Source organism: Zeus faber, assembly GCF_960531495.2.
Source record: "Zeus faber genome assembly, chromosome: 12".
Lineage (NCBI taxonomy): Eukaryota > Metazoa > Chordata > Actinopteri > Zeiformes > Zeidae > Zeus > Zeus faber.
In genome coordinates this window covers 26,761,465-26,778,016 of record NC_137196.1, presented here as the reverse complement: position 1 = coordinate 26,778,016, position 16,552 = coordinate 26,761,465, and the positions used below count along the sequence as shown (strand labels likewise).

At 48.3% G+C, this 16,552-nt stretch overlaps 1 protein-coding gene across 1 annotated transcript in view; it reads right to left on the bottom strand.

Moving 5' to 3' along the window:
- Positions 1 to 9,875, bottom strand: part of pappa2 (pappalysin 2) — a gene marked incomplete at both ends in the record, with an annotated part of 77,215 nt that extends 67,340 nt beyond the window's left edge. Inside the window, 4 exons of the mRNA XM_080010500.1 lie at positions 2,914 to 3,512; positions 3,869 to 4,096; positions 4,854 to 5,086; positions 8,939 to 9,875. Of these exons, the coding sequence (XP_079866626.1) occupies positions 2,914 to 3,512; positions 3,869 to 4,096; positions 4,854 to 5,086; positions 8,939 to 9,875 (1,997 nt within the window). The remainder of the gene's footprint in view (positions 1 to 2,913; positions 3,513 to 3,868; positions 4,097 to 4,853; positions 5,087 to 8,938) is intronic.
- Positions 9,876 to 16,552: the final 6,677 nt, after the last annotated feature.

Here is a 16,552-nt window from a genome sequence, read left to right as displayed (position 1 = left end):
TTTCTGCTGCAAGATACAAAAAGATCTGACCATCAGGATGATATAAAAAGGCCTATAAAATGCCTAAACACCTATAAAAGTCTGATTCCCCCTTTCTCTCTCTCTCCCGCTCTCTCTCCTCTCCCTCTATCTGTCTCTCTCTCTCTCCTCTCCCTCTATCTGTCTCTCTCTCTGTCTCCGTCCCACACATACCTAGACGGGCCTGAGCAAACCGTGAAGCGTCCACAAACGGACGACGGCCGAAATAAGGGCCAGACGCTGAAATGCCCTCGCTGCCATCCACCGAACAGGGGCTGGACTTGTGGCGTGGAGCGCTCCGTCCCAGCAGGAGGTAGAACGTTCCGTCCTGCTCGTTGAAACCGCAGCACATCAATGAGAGGATAATTCTAGGGTCAATAAACTTTGCTTTATACGAGCGGGGCCATCCGGGGGGAGGGGAGAGTCGGAGAACGTCTCATGGACGGGGGTTGGCGGTTCACGCAACCTTTTTTTTTTTCGAATTCAGTTAAAAACAACTTTTCTGACGACGGTGGAGTTGCGCGCAAGAGTCACAACGTTATATTATATTGCTCGGGATTGCTGTACCTTTTATTGAAAAAAATGTTGAATTGCAGTTTTGAACGCGACTGACGTCCAAATTGTATGAGGGTCCGCCCTGTCCGAGAAATCTGAATCAATATAGTGTCACTTCCAGGATGGGAATGACTCCTCCGAAATGTGCCCTCCAGGCCGCACTCCCCAACCCCAAGTACTGTAAGTCAAACCTGCTTTCGGCTCTTTAGGATTATGACTCAATAACAGCCTTTCAAAATCTCCAACTAAACACTTAACATAAAAGTTGCATCAGACCGGTGTCTTTAATTAGAGTCAGGGGTATACTACATTCTCCAACGAGCTGGAACAAAATAATCGCTGCATTATGAGTGACAGACTCGAATAAAACCGAAAAAGCCCGAGGCGTTTCTCGTGATTTACCCAATCTTGCGGCTTGCCATCTGATTTACAGGTATGAATAAATTGCGTTTGTACACCGGTATTTGCCAGAATATCCTGAAACTGACCCAACAAACAATGAGAGAGAGAGAGAGAGAGAGAGAGAGAGAGAGAGAGAGAGAGAGAGAGAGAGAGAGAGAGAGAGAGAGAGAGAGAGAGAGAGAGAGAGAGAGAGAGAGAGAGAGAGAGAGAGAGAGAGAGAGAGAGAGAGAGAGAGAGAGAGAGAGAGAGAGAGAAAAATAAAAATAAATGGTTTATTGGACTACAATGGATCGTGTTGTTTTTCTGGAAGCCGTGATATAATATCTGCCTGTCAGTGGTTTCAAAGTACATCCACGCTCGGTTGCTTCGTTCCCCAGCGGTGTTTGTTAGATCTCTGGGGTTACAATTTGGATTAAGGAGGCCGGGAGTGTTTTCAGAGACCTGTCCGGTCTCGTGGCAGGACTTCATGCACACTGTTTGGAAAGCCGCGTGAGGCCGTCCGTCAGACGGAGCAGAAGGCTGCGGGAGTCCCACTCGAGTTGTTTAGTAATAACAAGTGTGTACTTTGGGTGTGTACCTTTCGGGGCCCTCTTCCCCCTCCTCTCACAAATCTGAGTAGCACTCACAAGATTCAATCCCTGTACATATTTTACACGGATAGAACAAGAATTCCCTGAGAAATCACCTCTTTCTGAGCCTCTCGTCCAGTCTTCCACAAGACTTAGCGCGAGTGAAACACACCAGAGGAATTTCCATCGGTGTGAGGCGGTTGTCAGCTGCCTCAATAATCCATGTTGAAGTTTACAGTTGAGTCCACCTCTCGGTCTGTTTATCGAGTTCATTTTATTGACTGATTTTTGATTATTTGCCGATCCCTTATGTGTGGCAACCCTTGCATTCACCGACATCCCTCATCTCATAGCACGTTTCTGTAATGTTTTCTAAATATTCTGCATTTCCCGCTAAAATAACCTTTGTTTCATATAAATGTTAAGTGCTGAGTGCAATCATTCCCACGGTGTAGATGCAGGGTTTTCTACTCCAGAATCCGACATCCGACGGCATAAAGTGGACAGTGTAATAATGGCTACATGCATCATGCTGTGACTTCAGATGCGCAGGAAGTGCGTGAAAATAGGCTTGAACCGCAAAGAATAAGAATAACCCCCTTGTGAGTCATTTGTCCTGTGCCTTTTACCCGTCCTAACTCTCCAGGAGCAGTGGGCAGCCACAGCGCAATGCCCAGGGACCAACTCCGGCTCTAGAGCCAATGCCTTGGTCAAGAGTAATGTCAGAAGTAAGTATGTGTGACAGAGCTGAGAGCTCAGGGTCGGCCTGTGGCATAAACATTCTATGCGGTTGTTTTGGGGAACAACCGTAGGGGCCACACCATGAGTGTGTCTTTCTGTCTCCTCTCCAAGAAAGTGACGAAGAGAGTGTCCCCGTTACGCACGTTGCTTGTTTCGTTCCATTAGGAAACACTGTTGTGGGGCGGTGATCACAGGCGCCCCATGGCTGGCGCTCCATGGGCACCATCAGTACCGTCGGAGGGCGAGCGCCCCATCGCTGCCGCACTGTGGGCACCGCAGGTACCTTTGAAGAGGGAGACGGCCGCACCCGATTGCTCTCTCTCCGTGCCACCTCTAGGTGTCTGCCTATGTCGCCTATAGGAAGTGCCGGCCCATGATATCTGCGCTCCCGGTGCCCGTTCCTCCAAATAAAACAAATAAAAGCAGTCTTTTTTTTTTTACATGTATTCTATTGTGCCCCCTGCCCCGCCACCTCTCAGGGCCACATTAAAGCACGGGCCGGCCCTGATGGAGCTGGTGGGGACGACTGCGCTGGTTATCACGGCAGTTGCAAGTGACGTGCATGTGAGGTGAGGCGCTGTGAGGTGTCTATCAACCGCTCGGCGACTGGCGTCCCAGGGAAGCTCACCTGTCGGGTGACTCGGGATCGAAGCAGGTCCTGAGGACGTCGGTGACCTCCGCGTCGCAGCAGTCTCCGTCATCGTAGTCGTAGTGTATGCTGTTGCACTCCATGTTGCACACCCCGTCCTGCCTCTTCCAGTTGTAGCATGGACCCAGGTGCAGGCAGTCCCCTCCGTCGTGGCCCGTCCTGGGATGGTCGCATTCGGGGTCGCACTGGCGGTTGCCGATCTTTCCGATGCGGCAGTTGCTGAGGATGAAGCGCTGCCGCAGGGATGTGTTGTGGACCCCGTGCACGCTGAGGTCCAGGGTGATGTTGTAGGGCCAGAAGGCCTCGCTCAGCGCCCGATGCTGGAGCTCGATCTGGGCGCGGGACACGGTGGCGTCGGCGCCATCGTCATTGGAGAGGTTGACGATGCGGTAGCGGAGCCTCTTGGGCACACGGAGCTGGTGGTGCCGGTTGTAGCCGTGAATGAGGTCCAGGTTGTCGCAGGGTGTCAGGCCGCAGGGCGGAGGCAGGAAGGGAGAGACGAGCTCTTGTTTTGGTGCCGGGATGGCGACGATGGTGGGGTGGAAGCCGACTTTAAGTGGAATCCACAGCTTTTGCACCTATTAATATGAGATAAAGCAAATAGGAAAAAAATGAATTCATGTCAAATAAAATGTTATGTGAAATAATGTTAATATAAATTTAATTAAAATAAAAATTTATAAAAATAATTTTGATTCCTACAAGGAATGAGATATATTAAAGGGAGATAAGAATAAACAACAATTTAATAATTTTCAATTTACAATTTACATTTATCTCTGGGGAAAAAGTAGGTTCTTTTAAAGGATTGATTTAAAGATTTTTTTTAATACCTTATTCAAAATTGAATTCTAATTAAGCATTCTAATTCTTACTTAGAGAAACGTAAACAATTATTAATATTTAAAAAATTAGGAACTGAATTTAACGTTACGTTAGTGAAGTCTGCCCGCAGAGCCAGTATGGGCTCTCTCGTGTCCGTTTTGATTGGCACTTTGAGGAGGTCCTCGTGGGAGCGGGCGTGGCTCCACAGGACCACGCCTCCCACGTAACCCCGGAAGCCGTGCCCGTGTTCTGACTGGTTGCCACCAAGGAGGAGGGCTCTGCAGGTCTTCATGAAAGGACTATAGAGGTTCCCCGACTGAAGGCTGCTTTCCCCCACCTGCGGAGGGTCGAAGGGGAAGAAAAGGTGCGACAAAAAAGCATTATACTCCGGGATATTTGAGCATTCTTTCTTCACCACAGTTCAAGATGCATTTGGGTAATTTGCAATAGACTATGTTGCGTATCAAAGTTTCAAATTCGATTTGGAGCACTACAAAATGGCGCCCCATTTATTCCACTAAATTCTGAACGGGGGTCCCTCTGAAGGGTACTCCCTTGTGCTAACTCTTCTCCGACCGCCCCTCTGAAAGCGAGTAGCTTTTGGATCTAAAAGACCTGTTCTTTTAGCTTGTGTTTTACTTTTTGTGCTAACTCTTCTCCGACCGCCCCGTCCTCCAGTTTGTTCTTGGGTGATCTGCCAGGCGGCAGATTCCCGATTCTTGGGAATTGAAAATTTTGGTGCCAAAATTCTGCTGTTTGCTCTGATCATGGGAGGAATTACTTTAAGTAAACTACATGATTCCATAGTACGTTGTAATCCTATTTTGCATGATAATGTCACTGAACTAGAACAGAAAGGAATGCTGTGCATAATAATGGCCCTTGTGTTTGGTGCATTTCATAAATGTATTTGTTTTTCCGTTCATTGTCAAAAAGAAAAAAGAAGAAGAGAGAATTATAAAAAATTTCCCCAATATAAAAGAAGATATTACTGTGAAGACCTACTTGGCTTATTGTTGATACAGATTTATCTAACAACCACAGACAATTTAATTTGCTAAAACATGTGAATGTCCGCCAAACCCCACGCCTACCTTGGCTCCGTCTACATACAAGCTCATGTTGTGTCCGTTGTATGTGGCCATCAGGTGCGTCCAGGCGCCGGCCTGGTACCGTCGCTGGCTGTAGACGGTGGTGGACTTGAGCGCTCGGTCGGTGCGAAGCGTGAAGTAGAAGCGTGCGTCCCTGTTGCCCGCGGGCTCCAGTGTGCTGATCCCCAGCGACCAGCCCTTCTCACTTAGCGGGTGCGAGCAGTTGTCAAACACACCTGGGCAGGAGGCAGTGGAAAGGGGACATGTCTTTTTTTATGAGATGTAGACCCTTCTTGGCGTCTACATGGTAAGGGTAATAGAAAACAATGTAAAAAAACTAAAAGAAGAAAAAAAAAAAAAAAAAGATGTGTAATCTTCTTCATTCGGCTGCTCCCGTCAAAAACATGTGTACTATATTGTAGAAAATGTTTTTAAATATACAAAAAAGATAGAAATAATAGAAATATAGTATTCAAATATATATTAAAAACAATACAAAATGATATTAGAAATATTAATGTTAATTAAATATTGGAAAAGTCTTATATGTAATTATTTGTTTCCTTCAATTTTTAATTATTCATTCATTTTCTGTCACTTTTTTTAAGAGCAATGCTTAATGTTACAGGTAAAAAAGATAATTTAACAAAATATAGATTGTGGGGATAGAGTTGGAGATGAAGGAAATATCAGCTCATTGCCCCTCAGGTTGCAAATGAGCAAACACAAAAAACACAAACTAGCTCCGTGAAATCTGCACAGAGGGAGCACGCTAGTGAGACAGAGAGCAAGGGGGTGGGAGGACAGGAAGAGACGGCGGGTTGACGGTTGACGGTAGACAGAAGTCCAGACAGTGATGGCAGGAGTGCCGGAGATGACGGGAGAGGGGGAGAAGGGGGTGGGGGGTGGAGGTATTTCCCCTCGGCCCATTCAGGCGAAGCCCCGCCCGTTGATTCCAGCTGCTGTTGCAACAGAGAAAACACAGAGAGGCTCACATCTTCTCCCCAGATGTGGGACAGGCAGCGGTCAGGGAAACCCTTCATCCCCCTTGTTACTGTACGCGTGTGCGCTTGTGGTTGTGTGTGCCTACATACCTATGTGTGCGTATGCACATTTGAGCTTGCATGCGTGTCTGCGCGCATTGCACGCACGCTATTCATGTGTCTAACTGCATAAATGTTTGTGCGCTTGTGTATGTGCAGTAGTATTTCGGCAAAGTGGGCAATTGTAGTAAAGTGTCCCCACTTGAGGTGGGACGGTTTCATGGATACGTATTTTACTCAGTAAAAGAAAGTAGTGACTAAGAGCCACGGACACGCCAAGACTATTTCTCAGACTATACTGCATACAGTGTTTTGTATTACCGTACCATCTGGTATCAATGGACGGCGGCACATAAATAAGTAGTATCAACACCACTCGTTGCCTTAAATAATACGCTTAAAACGGGCAAAATGCGATGATAAAATGCATTCCCGATCATTAAAGTGATGACGGTAATCTGTTTTAAAGATGGCCTCGTGTACGCGCTCCCATCTCCCATGCCCCATCTGACAAGGTGTGATAGAGAAAAAGTGCGTGGTCTGTCGAAGGTGGTGAGCGTTGCCTCTGTTTTGCCTGTGACCGTGCAAGCATGCACCCGCTCACACCAAGCCACTCTCCTCGTAGGTGAAAATGTACTTGCCAAATTAACTGATCTACAATAAACTTGTAGATGCAAACCCATTGCGCTACAGAGGAAGGTACAGTATGCTCTCTGCTTGAACTAGAATGAAGTGTGAACTCAGTAAACTGTTGTGTGATAAAGGACATGTGGAGTCACCGCTGACCATTAAACTTCCAGCCAATCATCTCAGCCCTGGCAGCGACAATGGCAGTTTGTTTTTCCACTGCATTTCACAGATTCCTTCAGCACTGTGTAGAGGAGAATGGCCCTCGACGCGACTCCCCTCACATAAGGAAGCGATGAGGACGAGGAAAAAGTTGAGTAATCGAGTTGGATCTTTGATCAGAGTGAATGTGAGTGGACAAGTATGTGGTCTCCGTCCGCTATCTGGACCCATGCGGCACCGGGCTGAGTAATGCTTTCATCTCGCTGTGTTTGTGTTGTTCCGCCTTGTCAAATTGTCTTTATATTTATTTTTTGGGTTTTATTTTTGAAGAGGTTTTTTTTTTTTTTTTTTTAATTTAACTAGAGAGTTCTTGGTGCGGTCTCACTGCGATTAAAAAACATGAAGTGATTGGTTAAATGGTTTTATAAGATCTGAGTAGTGGGGTCTCGGGCTGGACCAAAACAAGGCCACAGATGAGGAAAAAAAAAAAGATAGACGGAGTGAAGCTGTTGTATAATAGCGTACATCTGTAAGTATTTGTTCCGAATGGACAATATCCCTGAAAATGGTTCTAAAAAGTGAGCGTGTGAACCACTAATGAGTTGAAATTGTTATGAATGTAGAACTTCGGATTATTATTATTATTATTAGAAGTAGTAGTAGTTGTACTAGAGATTACAGCAAAGTGATATGCATTGACTTGATTGCTGTTGTAGTTATGATTATTCATGATAAGCAGGAGAAGAATATGAAAAATAAGGTGAAAACTAGGAGCAAGGAGAACAAGAAGAGGAAGAAATGAGAAGATGAAAATAGTAATAACAGAGTAGCACCTGTGGAATATCAGACACGAATTTGCCGTGTTATTCTCTGAGACCTTCATCACCATCCTCATCGCCATCAGCTGTAATCCCCTCACATACATCATCATCCCTTGTCATCCCCTTTACCACGCGGTTTATGGGGATCTTACAGTGATCGTCATCAGAACCATGGCATCCATTATTCTAACCATCCCCACATCCAGCCCGTGATGGCTGTCATCGGTTATCGTCAACACTGTGTATGAAGAGGAATCCCCGGGATAAACCCTCCACTCGGCTAGGAGTCGAGGAGCGGACTGCGGCCTAAGCCCGGGCTTAAATCCCCGCTTGGCCTCGTGCGGAGGAAACCAGGCTTTTCAGAAACTCCGCCAAAAAAAGGGCTTGACAGGCCACATCGGCGCGGTGCCAAAAAAGAAGATTGAACCGAAAAAAGGCGGAGGTTAGAAAATATGGCAGAGTTCAAACAAGTGTTGACCATTTGGCACCCTGCGGCATTCCACACCGCCACAAAACATCACACGTTAGAACGAAATGCCCTTACGCTGTGAACTCTGGAGGGAGTGGAGGGAGGGAGGAGGGGGGGGGGGGGCGACAGAGCGGTTGGGAGACAAACAGGCTGGCAGAGGGGCAAACCGGCCAAAAAACAAACCAACAGTCGGATAAAGAAAAAAATACGCACAAATCAACACGTTTGGAGAGCACACAGGGCGGTAAGTAAAGGTGAAGCCAGTACAATTACAAAGTTAGAGTAAAATTGCTTTAACATGAATTTAACTCAAGTATAGAGGTATCTTTAGGGGTACAAGTGCTTGTCACATTAAAAGTAGCCCCTTAGAAAAACACTCATTGCACCCTTGGCATATGTACCGGTACAAATTTGGCCGATTACTGGCGGGTACGGCTGACGTGATAAGCTACTCTACACCTGAAGGTACAAAGCTGTACTTGATTTTCTTGGCGTGTAAGAGTAAAGTTTATCACATTGTTACTCGAGTGAATTTCAGTAAATTCAAGCTTAAGTCGAGCATGACATTTATAAATATGCCCCTTTCCTGAATGTCCTCCCATGGGTGTCAAGGATTAGTACAAGTTGCTTCAGTAAATTACTAGTAGGTCACGTCAATGACTAAAGTAAAATATACTTGAGTCGCGTCTGAGTGTAAATGTAACTAGTTACTTCCTGCCTCTGCTGGACAGAAAGAAAGTAAGTGAGCTGGCGCCAATAATAAGAATAAGCACCAGGGGAATACCATAAGAGACCACAAAATAGGAAGTGTGTGTGTGTGCGCGTGTGTGTGTGTGCGTGTGTGTGTGTGTGTGTGTGTGTGTGTGTGTGTGTGTGTGTGTGTGTGTGTGTGTGTGTGTGTGTGTGTGTGTGTGTGTGTGTGTGTGTGTGTGTGTGTGTGTGTGTGTGTGTGTTTTCTCCACCGACCTGCTATGACTGCAGGGTTGCTCTGCCCCCCTTCCGGCTTCACCCACACCTCCAGGCTGAACCTGGCTCTGGGCAGCTCCAATCCTGCTGCCGGCCTCAGCTTCAGCTGAGCCCGACTACCACCGAAGTAAAGCGCAGACCCCCAGGTGGAGGAGGTGGGGGGCACTTTGGGAACACGGCTCCCCCAGGCAAATGAGAGGACGCCCCCCTCCACCACCTCTCCAGAGTAGTCCTCTGGGGTCTCCTCCGGCGTCTCTGGAGCCTGGTGGTGGTCTGTGCGTTGCGATGTGTCCAGACCTCGTCCGGGGCGATCCGGGGGGGAAACCACCCCCAGGCTCCCGTTGCCCTCTCCGTGAGAGCGGGCTGCCCCGTCCAGGCTGCGGGGGAGCCTCTGCGCGGAGTCGGACCCGTTGAAGGAAGGTGCGCTCCGCCGTGCGTCCGTGCGTAAAGATGTCCCATGGCGCGTCCCTTGCTTGGCACGCTCCGGTCCTCTCCTGTCATCGGCCCTCGGTCCTGTTTTTGGCCTCCTCGTCGGCAACGCATGTCCAGACTGTCCCCATCCCACGTCCTCCTCAACCCACCGTTCCACCACCCTGCGCGCCCCGCCGCCCGGCCGGGAGGAGAAGGTGTCCGGGGAACCGCAGTCTCCAGAGCAGACCGCTCCGGTGCCAGACGCACCGTACGGCTCTCCTCGGGTGCCGTGCGTCCTCGGGTGCGCCGCTAGAGGACGGTGTTGGAGCGGAGGGCTGCCCCGGTGGCGCCTCCACCCCCAGGAGGTGCCGCACAGTTCACCTGCTGAGCGGGACAGAGCGCGGTCCGCCCGCCGGGCCAGGGCGCGCTTAGACCGGCGGAGGGCGTGAGAACCGGCCGGGTCCAGCAGCCACACGGCGGTGATGAAGAAGAGGAGGGTGACCGGCAGTAGTTTGATAAGAAACATGGTGGAAAGTTTGAGGGGATGTTGAGGAATGAGGGTTTATAGAAGGGGTGGTTCGTCACACTTGGAGCAGCAAATCATCACTGATCATTTAATAAGAACATGATAATAACACAACCCCCCTGTCTGAACAATAAAGCTGACTGGGCCTATTTGGTGCCTTTTTTGGAGTTAAATTTGATTTGTTATTGTAAACAAAACGGCTCTACATGAGGGTGATAGACATTAGGGTCCCTAAAAAAAAAAAATGAAAATATCAAAAGCAATCAAATAAAATGAGTCAGCGCATGGAACAAATGGTTTTCATGTGCCATTCAGTTGTTGCATATCGAGGTTGTGTGTGTGCATATTTTGGTTGTGGTATGATATTTATTCTATAAGACTTAGAAAAAAACAACACACCTAAATCCTGCACTCTGGATGCACAAGTGTCTGATTCTGTAAAAAATAAAGTGCAGTCACCTGTTCAAATAAATGGCTTTTTTTCTGAATTACTGCGACTCTTTCAGTCTCATTAATCGTAAACCCAGAATTTTGTTTGTTTTTGGTATTTTCCAATTGGCGCTTTTTCTGCACAAATCTGCACCAGAAATAGGGAGGAATTAATTCGTTCCCATTTTTTAACAGAACTCTGACTCTTCGTGCAACCTTCTTTACAGTAATAAATTACGTTTAAACGGTGTGATATCGGATCCTATCAGGTGCAACTGTGGAGGCGTGATTCCCCCGATGTGCGCAACTAAAACCCTCTATATTTAAACAAAAAAAGAAAAAAAAAATGATCATCCTAAACACCCAAACTCCCCTTTACCTGACTTCTTAAAGCGTTGCGTCCAAAAGCTTTAAAAAACAAATTCCACCAAAAAAAAAAAAAGTCTTTCCAACAGGAGAAAGGGGTGTAAGTTGCAGTGCAAAGCGGCAGCTCAAAATAAAAATAACAAAAACAAATGCAATGAAAAACCAAATGATCAGAGGAGAAAGTTGGAGTCCATGTGGTTGCGGAGAGGTCCATGCAGATGCTCCACCCTGGTCCTCGCGTGGGTCCACTCCTCCACTCACCGTGTCATCCCCCCTTTCTCCCACTCCTCCAGAGCCCGGGGGATCCGGGGCTTCATCGGCCGGGTTCCCTGCAGCCCGCGCACCGGGGAAGACCCTGCAGCCGCCGGCCCGGTGATTGCCTCCCTCCTGCGCCTTTTTGCACCAGGGAAATCCTCTCCTCCTCCGCTGCTGTCCCGTCCTGTCCCGTCCGTCTCTTGACGCGCTGTTGAGGGGTAAACGTGTTTATCCTCCTCCTCATCCCATCCTCCTCCTCACCCTCCCCTCTCCTCCTCCTCCTCCCTCCTCCTCCCCTCACTGGAGGAGAGGCTCTAAGTCTGCTCTCCCTGGCTGGGGATGAATGGAGGTGGGTGGCGGTAGGGGGTGGAGGAGGAGGAGGAGGTGGAGGTGGAGGAGGAGGAGGAGGAGGAGGGGGTATAGGGGCCACTGCTGCAGACACTCTATCCAGTGTTACAGTGAGGAAGGTGCGTTTGATCTTGTCCTCCCTCGCCCGCCCGCCCCCTCCCTCACTCACTCTCTCACCCCCCCCCCTCCCTCTCCCTGTTTCTCTCTCTTTTCCAATGTTAAGCCAAGGTTTAAGTCATCTTCCCTCACCCTCTTACACTCGGTGTCCCTCCATCCCCCCCCACCCCGCCCCCCCCTCTCTCTCCCCCTCTCTCATTCTCCCTCTCACTCCCTCTCTCGCTCTCTCTCTCTCTCTCTCTCTTTTCCAATGTTAAGCCAAGGTTTAAGTCATCTTCCCTCTCACTCACCCTCTCATACTCTCGCCGCCCACCACCCACCCCCACCCCCCTCCAGAATCGATCCATCTCACCATCTCATTGGACATGCACAACATCTGTCTTGCACATGAAAAGGGTTTTGTGAGCTTTTATCCCCCAAATATGCTACCTGCTTTGTGCCTGACTCTTTAGGCCCGGCCAAGACCGAGGGAGGGAGGGAGGGAGAGGGAGAGAGAGAGGGAGGCAAGAAGGATGAATAAAGCCAGGCGATATACGGGCAACATGTGTTTGGTGTGTGTGTGTGCGTGTGCCCATCGGCTTAGCGAAAGATTCCAAATAAAAACAAATAAAAGAAAAATAAAAACAAAGATCAAAACTGAGCGACCGAACTAATCAATGTATTAATTTGTATTAATTACCTAAATAAAACATTGATTTTAATTAGGAGCAAATCGGAACAAAGGAATAAGGGTAGCCTCCAGCTGCATCACTGTACTGTGGTAAAGGTCGACCAGAATACATGGCCGTCACCGTCCATTATAGTGCTGCTGCTTATATGTGTAGTACACTTAGTACTCTGGTTCCTATTTATGGTGCTTTGTTTTTTTTCTATATATTTCATATTGTTTATAGTGCTTACCTTGATATGCTCTCTATTTTCTGCTGTCCCCTTTTTGCTGCTGGAACAATGTAAATTTCCCAGGTGTGGGACTAATAAAGGTTTATCTTATCTAATCTTATATTATCTTATGTAATGGACGCGACCACGATTCTATTATTATTGAACAGAACGCCACGCAGTCAAATCCGGGTCTATTTATGCATTGGCGGGTAGCATGCACAGCTTGCCCCAGATTAATTTTTATTTTTATTTTTATTTATTTTATTTTATTTTTTAACGATTATCTGGCCTTCTCATGCTGGAGGCAAATGTTTCCAGACACCACAGCCGCCATTGCCCGTTACAAACGGCATCAACCTCAAACACCCTATGAGAGGATCCTCAGCCGGTGCTTCGGTGGCTTCCTCGCCGTCTCGCCGCCGTGCGTTTTTCATCCGGGGCAACTCTCTGTCGTCACAGGCTTTTATTGTTGAACGGACATGGCAATATGACTTGGCCTCGGGGACGATAAATCTGCTCTTACACGCTCCCCAGCTCACGCACACGTATGAGAACTCGGTATGCGAACCCCCCCCCACACACACACACACACGTACATGAAAGCGGATCCATGCATGTGGAGCCGGGGCGGAGGTCGCCGAGAGTGCAGGCGAAGCAGTTTCCCAGTCGCAGCTGAGAAGTGAATAAAGCCTCTTTAAATACGACGCACTTTAGGAGCCCAGAGTGGCGATGAGCGATGGCCGCCGTGCGCCGCGGGCCACTCGCATGACGCGATATCACGGATACGGACTCGTAAAAATACTGTGTATTCCACAGTATCAGAGTATCAGCTGGCGTGTGTTGTTTATACATCTTGTGTTTGGGACTGATGAACATATGTCTATCTGTCTATCTATCTATCTGTCTGTCTGTGTATACCTATCTATCTCTCTATTTATGGATATATCTATCTCTCTAACTCTATATATATCTATCTCTCTAACTCTATATATATATATATATATAGATGTAGATCTATATATCTCTATCTATCTTGATATACATATTACAGGTGCTCACTGCAGCTGCTAAATGAGAGGGTTTGCGTAAGTGTGAAGCAGGTGACTCTGACCTGCAGAGTACTCCCCCATTCACTCACCCACACTCTCACTCTCTCTCGCTCTCTCTCTCTCCCCCATGCACTCGATGGCCCGCTCGCCCGCCCGCTCGCCCCTATGGGCAGCTGTTGCAGTTGCACACCTCTGTGAACGTCCTCTCGAGCAGCCACCATTGTTTTTGTCAGGCTCAATTTGCAAACAGGGGCGGCGCGGCCCGAGGCTGGAGATGGAGCTGGAGGTGGAGGAGGAGGGGTGGAGGGATGGTGGGGCCACTGGCAGTTATGTCAGGGGCCCCTGAAGGGGCAAAAGAAGAAAAAAAAAAAAAAAAAAGCTTCCTAAAGAGTGGGAGGCCGGAATTCCACAATCCCAGCCTGTCTGACGGAGAGATCTGCCTGCTAAACATTCAGGTTTTTTCTCCTGGCAAAGCGCCCTTTGAAATCCAGCTGCAACTTTGTCGCAGGAGGAAAACAAAACAGAGAAAGAGAGCAAGAGAGAGGGGGGGAAAGGGGGTTTGGAAAGAGGGGGGAGAGAGGGGGAGGGAGGGAGGGAGGGGGGCAGACAGACAGAAGGAGTTAGTGAGGGGAAGAGAGGATGAGAGAGATAAGACAGGACAGAAGGAGTGAGTGAAAGAAAGAAAATGACTGAGGGAAAATAAATGAAAGAGGGAAGGGGGGCTGTGTGTGTGTGTGTGTGTGTGTGTGTGTGTGTGTGTGTGTGTGTGTGTGTGTGTGTGTGTGTGTGTGTGTGTGTGTGTGTGACAGAGCCTTTGAATGGGTGTGTTCCTCTGGGGCTTCACCCCCCACTGCACGGGACCTCTGCAGATTATCCTTCATCTGAGCCGCTCGCTGTCGACCCCATCGACCTCGCTGCCGCCCCGTCCTTTCTCCCCCTCCTCCCCCGTCCTTTCTCCCCCTCGCCCTCTTTCGCCTCCTTCGTCAATTCTCCCCCACCCGCTCTCGCTCCACCCATGGCCCCCTCCTCTCTCGCCTCCCCCACCCCCCCCCTCCTCTCTCGCTCTCCTCCCGCATCCCCCCCCCCTCTCTCCATCCTCCCTCATCCTTTCTCTCCTCTCTCTCTCCCCATCCTCCCTCATCCTTTTTATCTTCTCTCTCTCCCCTCCCTCTCCTCCCTCATCCTCTCTACCCCTCTCTCTCCCTCTCTCGTCCTTTCTAACTCTCTCTCTCTCTCCCGCACTCACTCAATTTTCATTTAAATTTCACGATGCTTTATCAGGTGCCTGCATCAGGCGTTGCTTTGGTGTCGTCAACAGCAACAATCATAATAATAATATCAAGAACAACAACAGCAACAATAATAACAATAATAATAATAATAATAATAATAATAATAATAATAATAGCAATGATATTCAGGGGTAAAGACAGTGAGAATTCAGGATTAGGGGCGTGTTTTAAGGCTCGAAACTCCTCTGCATCACACAAACAAACACATTCACCTGTATACTGCTGTTCTCCCTCGCTGCCTCTCATGTTTATTTGTTTTTATCTCTGCCGCTTGTTCTTCACCTCTCTGTTGCTCTCTAACCCCAACCTGACCCCTCCCACCACACACACACACACACACACACACACACACACACACACACACAAAAAGGAGGCTCAGTATGGGACAGTGTGTGGAACGAGAGAATATTTTCCTGAATACGCCTCCTGAACTACAAAACCGTAAATGAAAGTTTGGCCTTTCCGTCCGGAGCATCGTGGCTGTGGAGCCGGTTCCCCGTCTTGGTCACGTGTCGTCCCCTACCTCCCTTTCCTGTTGATGAACTGATTATGGTGAGGTGTGGTTTGAGGACGATTCCAGGCTGGGATTAAAAACCTCCTCTAGGTTCTGCCAACCCGCAGATCCAGGCACGAGACGCGGCTTAGGACATGGGACGCTCCGCAATTCAGACGATGTTTTAGGCAGTTCTACACAGCCCCATACGCAGCAAGCTGCCATGCACTGTGTGTTCCACACCTTTCTATCATAGCAACGTTCACTGTTTCACCACTTTGTGCTACAGTAGTTTTTCTGTGGGATCGAACCAGACGGGCTAGAATTCACTCCCCACGCGCGTCAACGAACCTTGGGCGTCCATGACCCTGTCGCCGGTTCACCGGTCGTCCTTCCTTGGAGCACTTTTGGTAGCTAGTAACCACTGCAGAGCAGGAACAGCCCACAAGAGCTGTGCTTGTGGAGATGCTCTGATCCAGTCGTTCAGCATCACAATGTGCTCCTTGTCAAAGTGGCTCAGATCCTCACGCTGCTTCAACACATCAACTTCAAGGACTGACTGTTCACTTGATGCCTAATATATCCCACTCCTTGACAGGTGTCATTGGAACCAGATGATCAATGTTATTCACTTCACCTGTCGTGGTTTTAATGTTGCGACTGGTGTATGTACCCATAATAATAATTTATCCTGTGCATAGAATCTCAATTTATATATTCTGTATATTTTTATATATTTTACTATTTGTTTTGTATTTTTCAGCTATTTGTGTATATGTGGCCATTTTTATATTACTTTTTATTCTATTTTATTTTACTATAATATAAATTTTTTCATCTTTTTTTTTAATGCAAATTTCTGTCGAAAAACCCGCCAATCCTCACCATGACAAATTCCTTGTATAACAAAATGTTCTTGGAATAGACCCTCTCTTCTCTACGTTCTGATTCCGAGGAGTTGATTTATGTCTTATCTGTTGTTTGGGAATTGCACGGCAGTGATTTATGTGCCTGTTGCACATGAGCGTAGCACGTGTTCCCAGGTGTGCCGGAGAAAAGCTCTGCAAAACGGCACGGCGCGCGAACCGGCTTTTTCCGCGGCCGTGGCCGCGACGGCTTCGGCGTTCGAACGACTCCGCTGTGACATCGATCCCCTCGGACAAACAGGAACATAGTGCAACAAGTGCACAACGCTCCTCCGCACGAGCGAAGGTGAGGGCAAATAACATTTTTCACGGTGGTCCCCCCCTGTCCGGGGAAATCCAGCATCCATCCAGTAATTTTCCGACCCTCAAGGAGCCGTTTCAGATTCCCCTCTGCAGCGCCACGAGGATGCAGTCGAAAAACTTCTTCCGCAAACACAAACATGGGAAAATCCATGTTTCTGCGTTTGCCGACCGGCCGGGGCCTTGTTTGCTCAGGAGGAGGTAAAAATGGAAAAGCCGG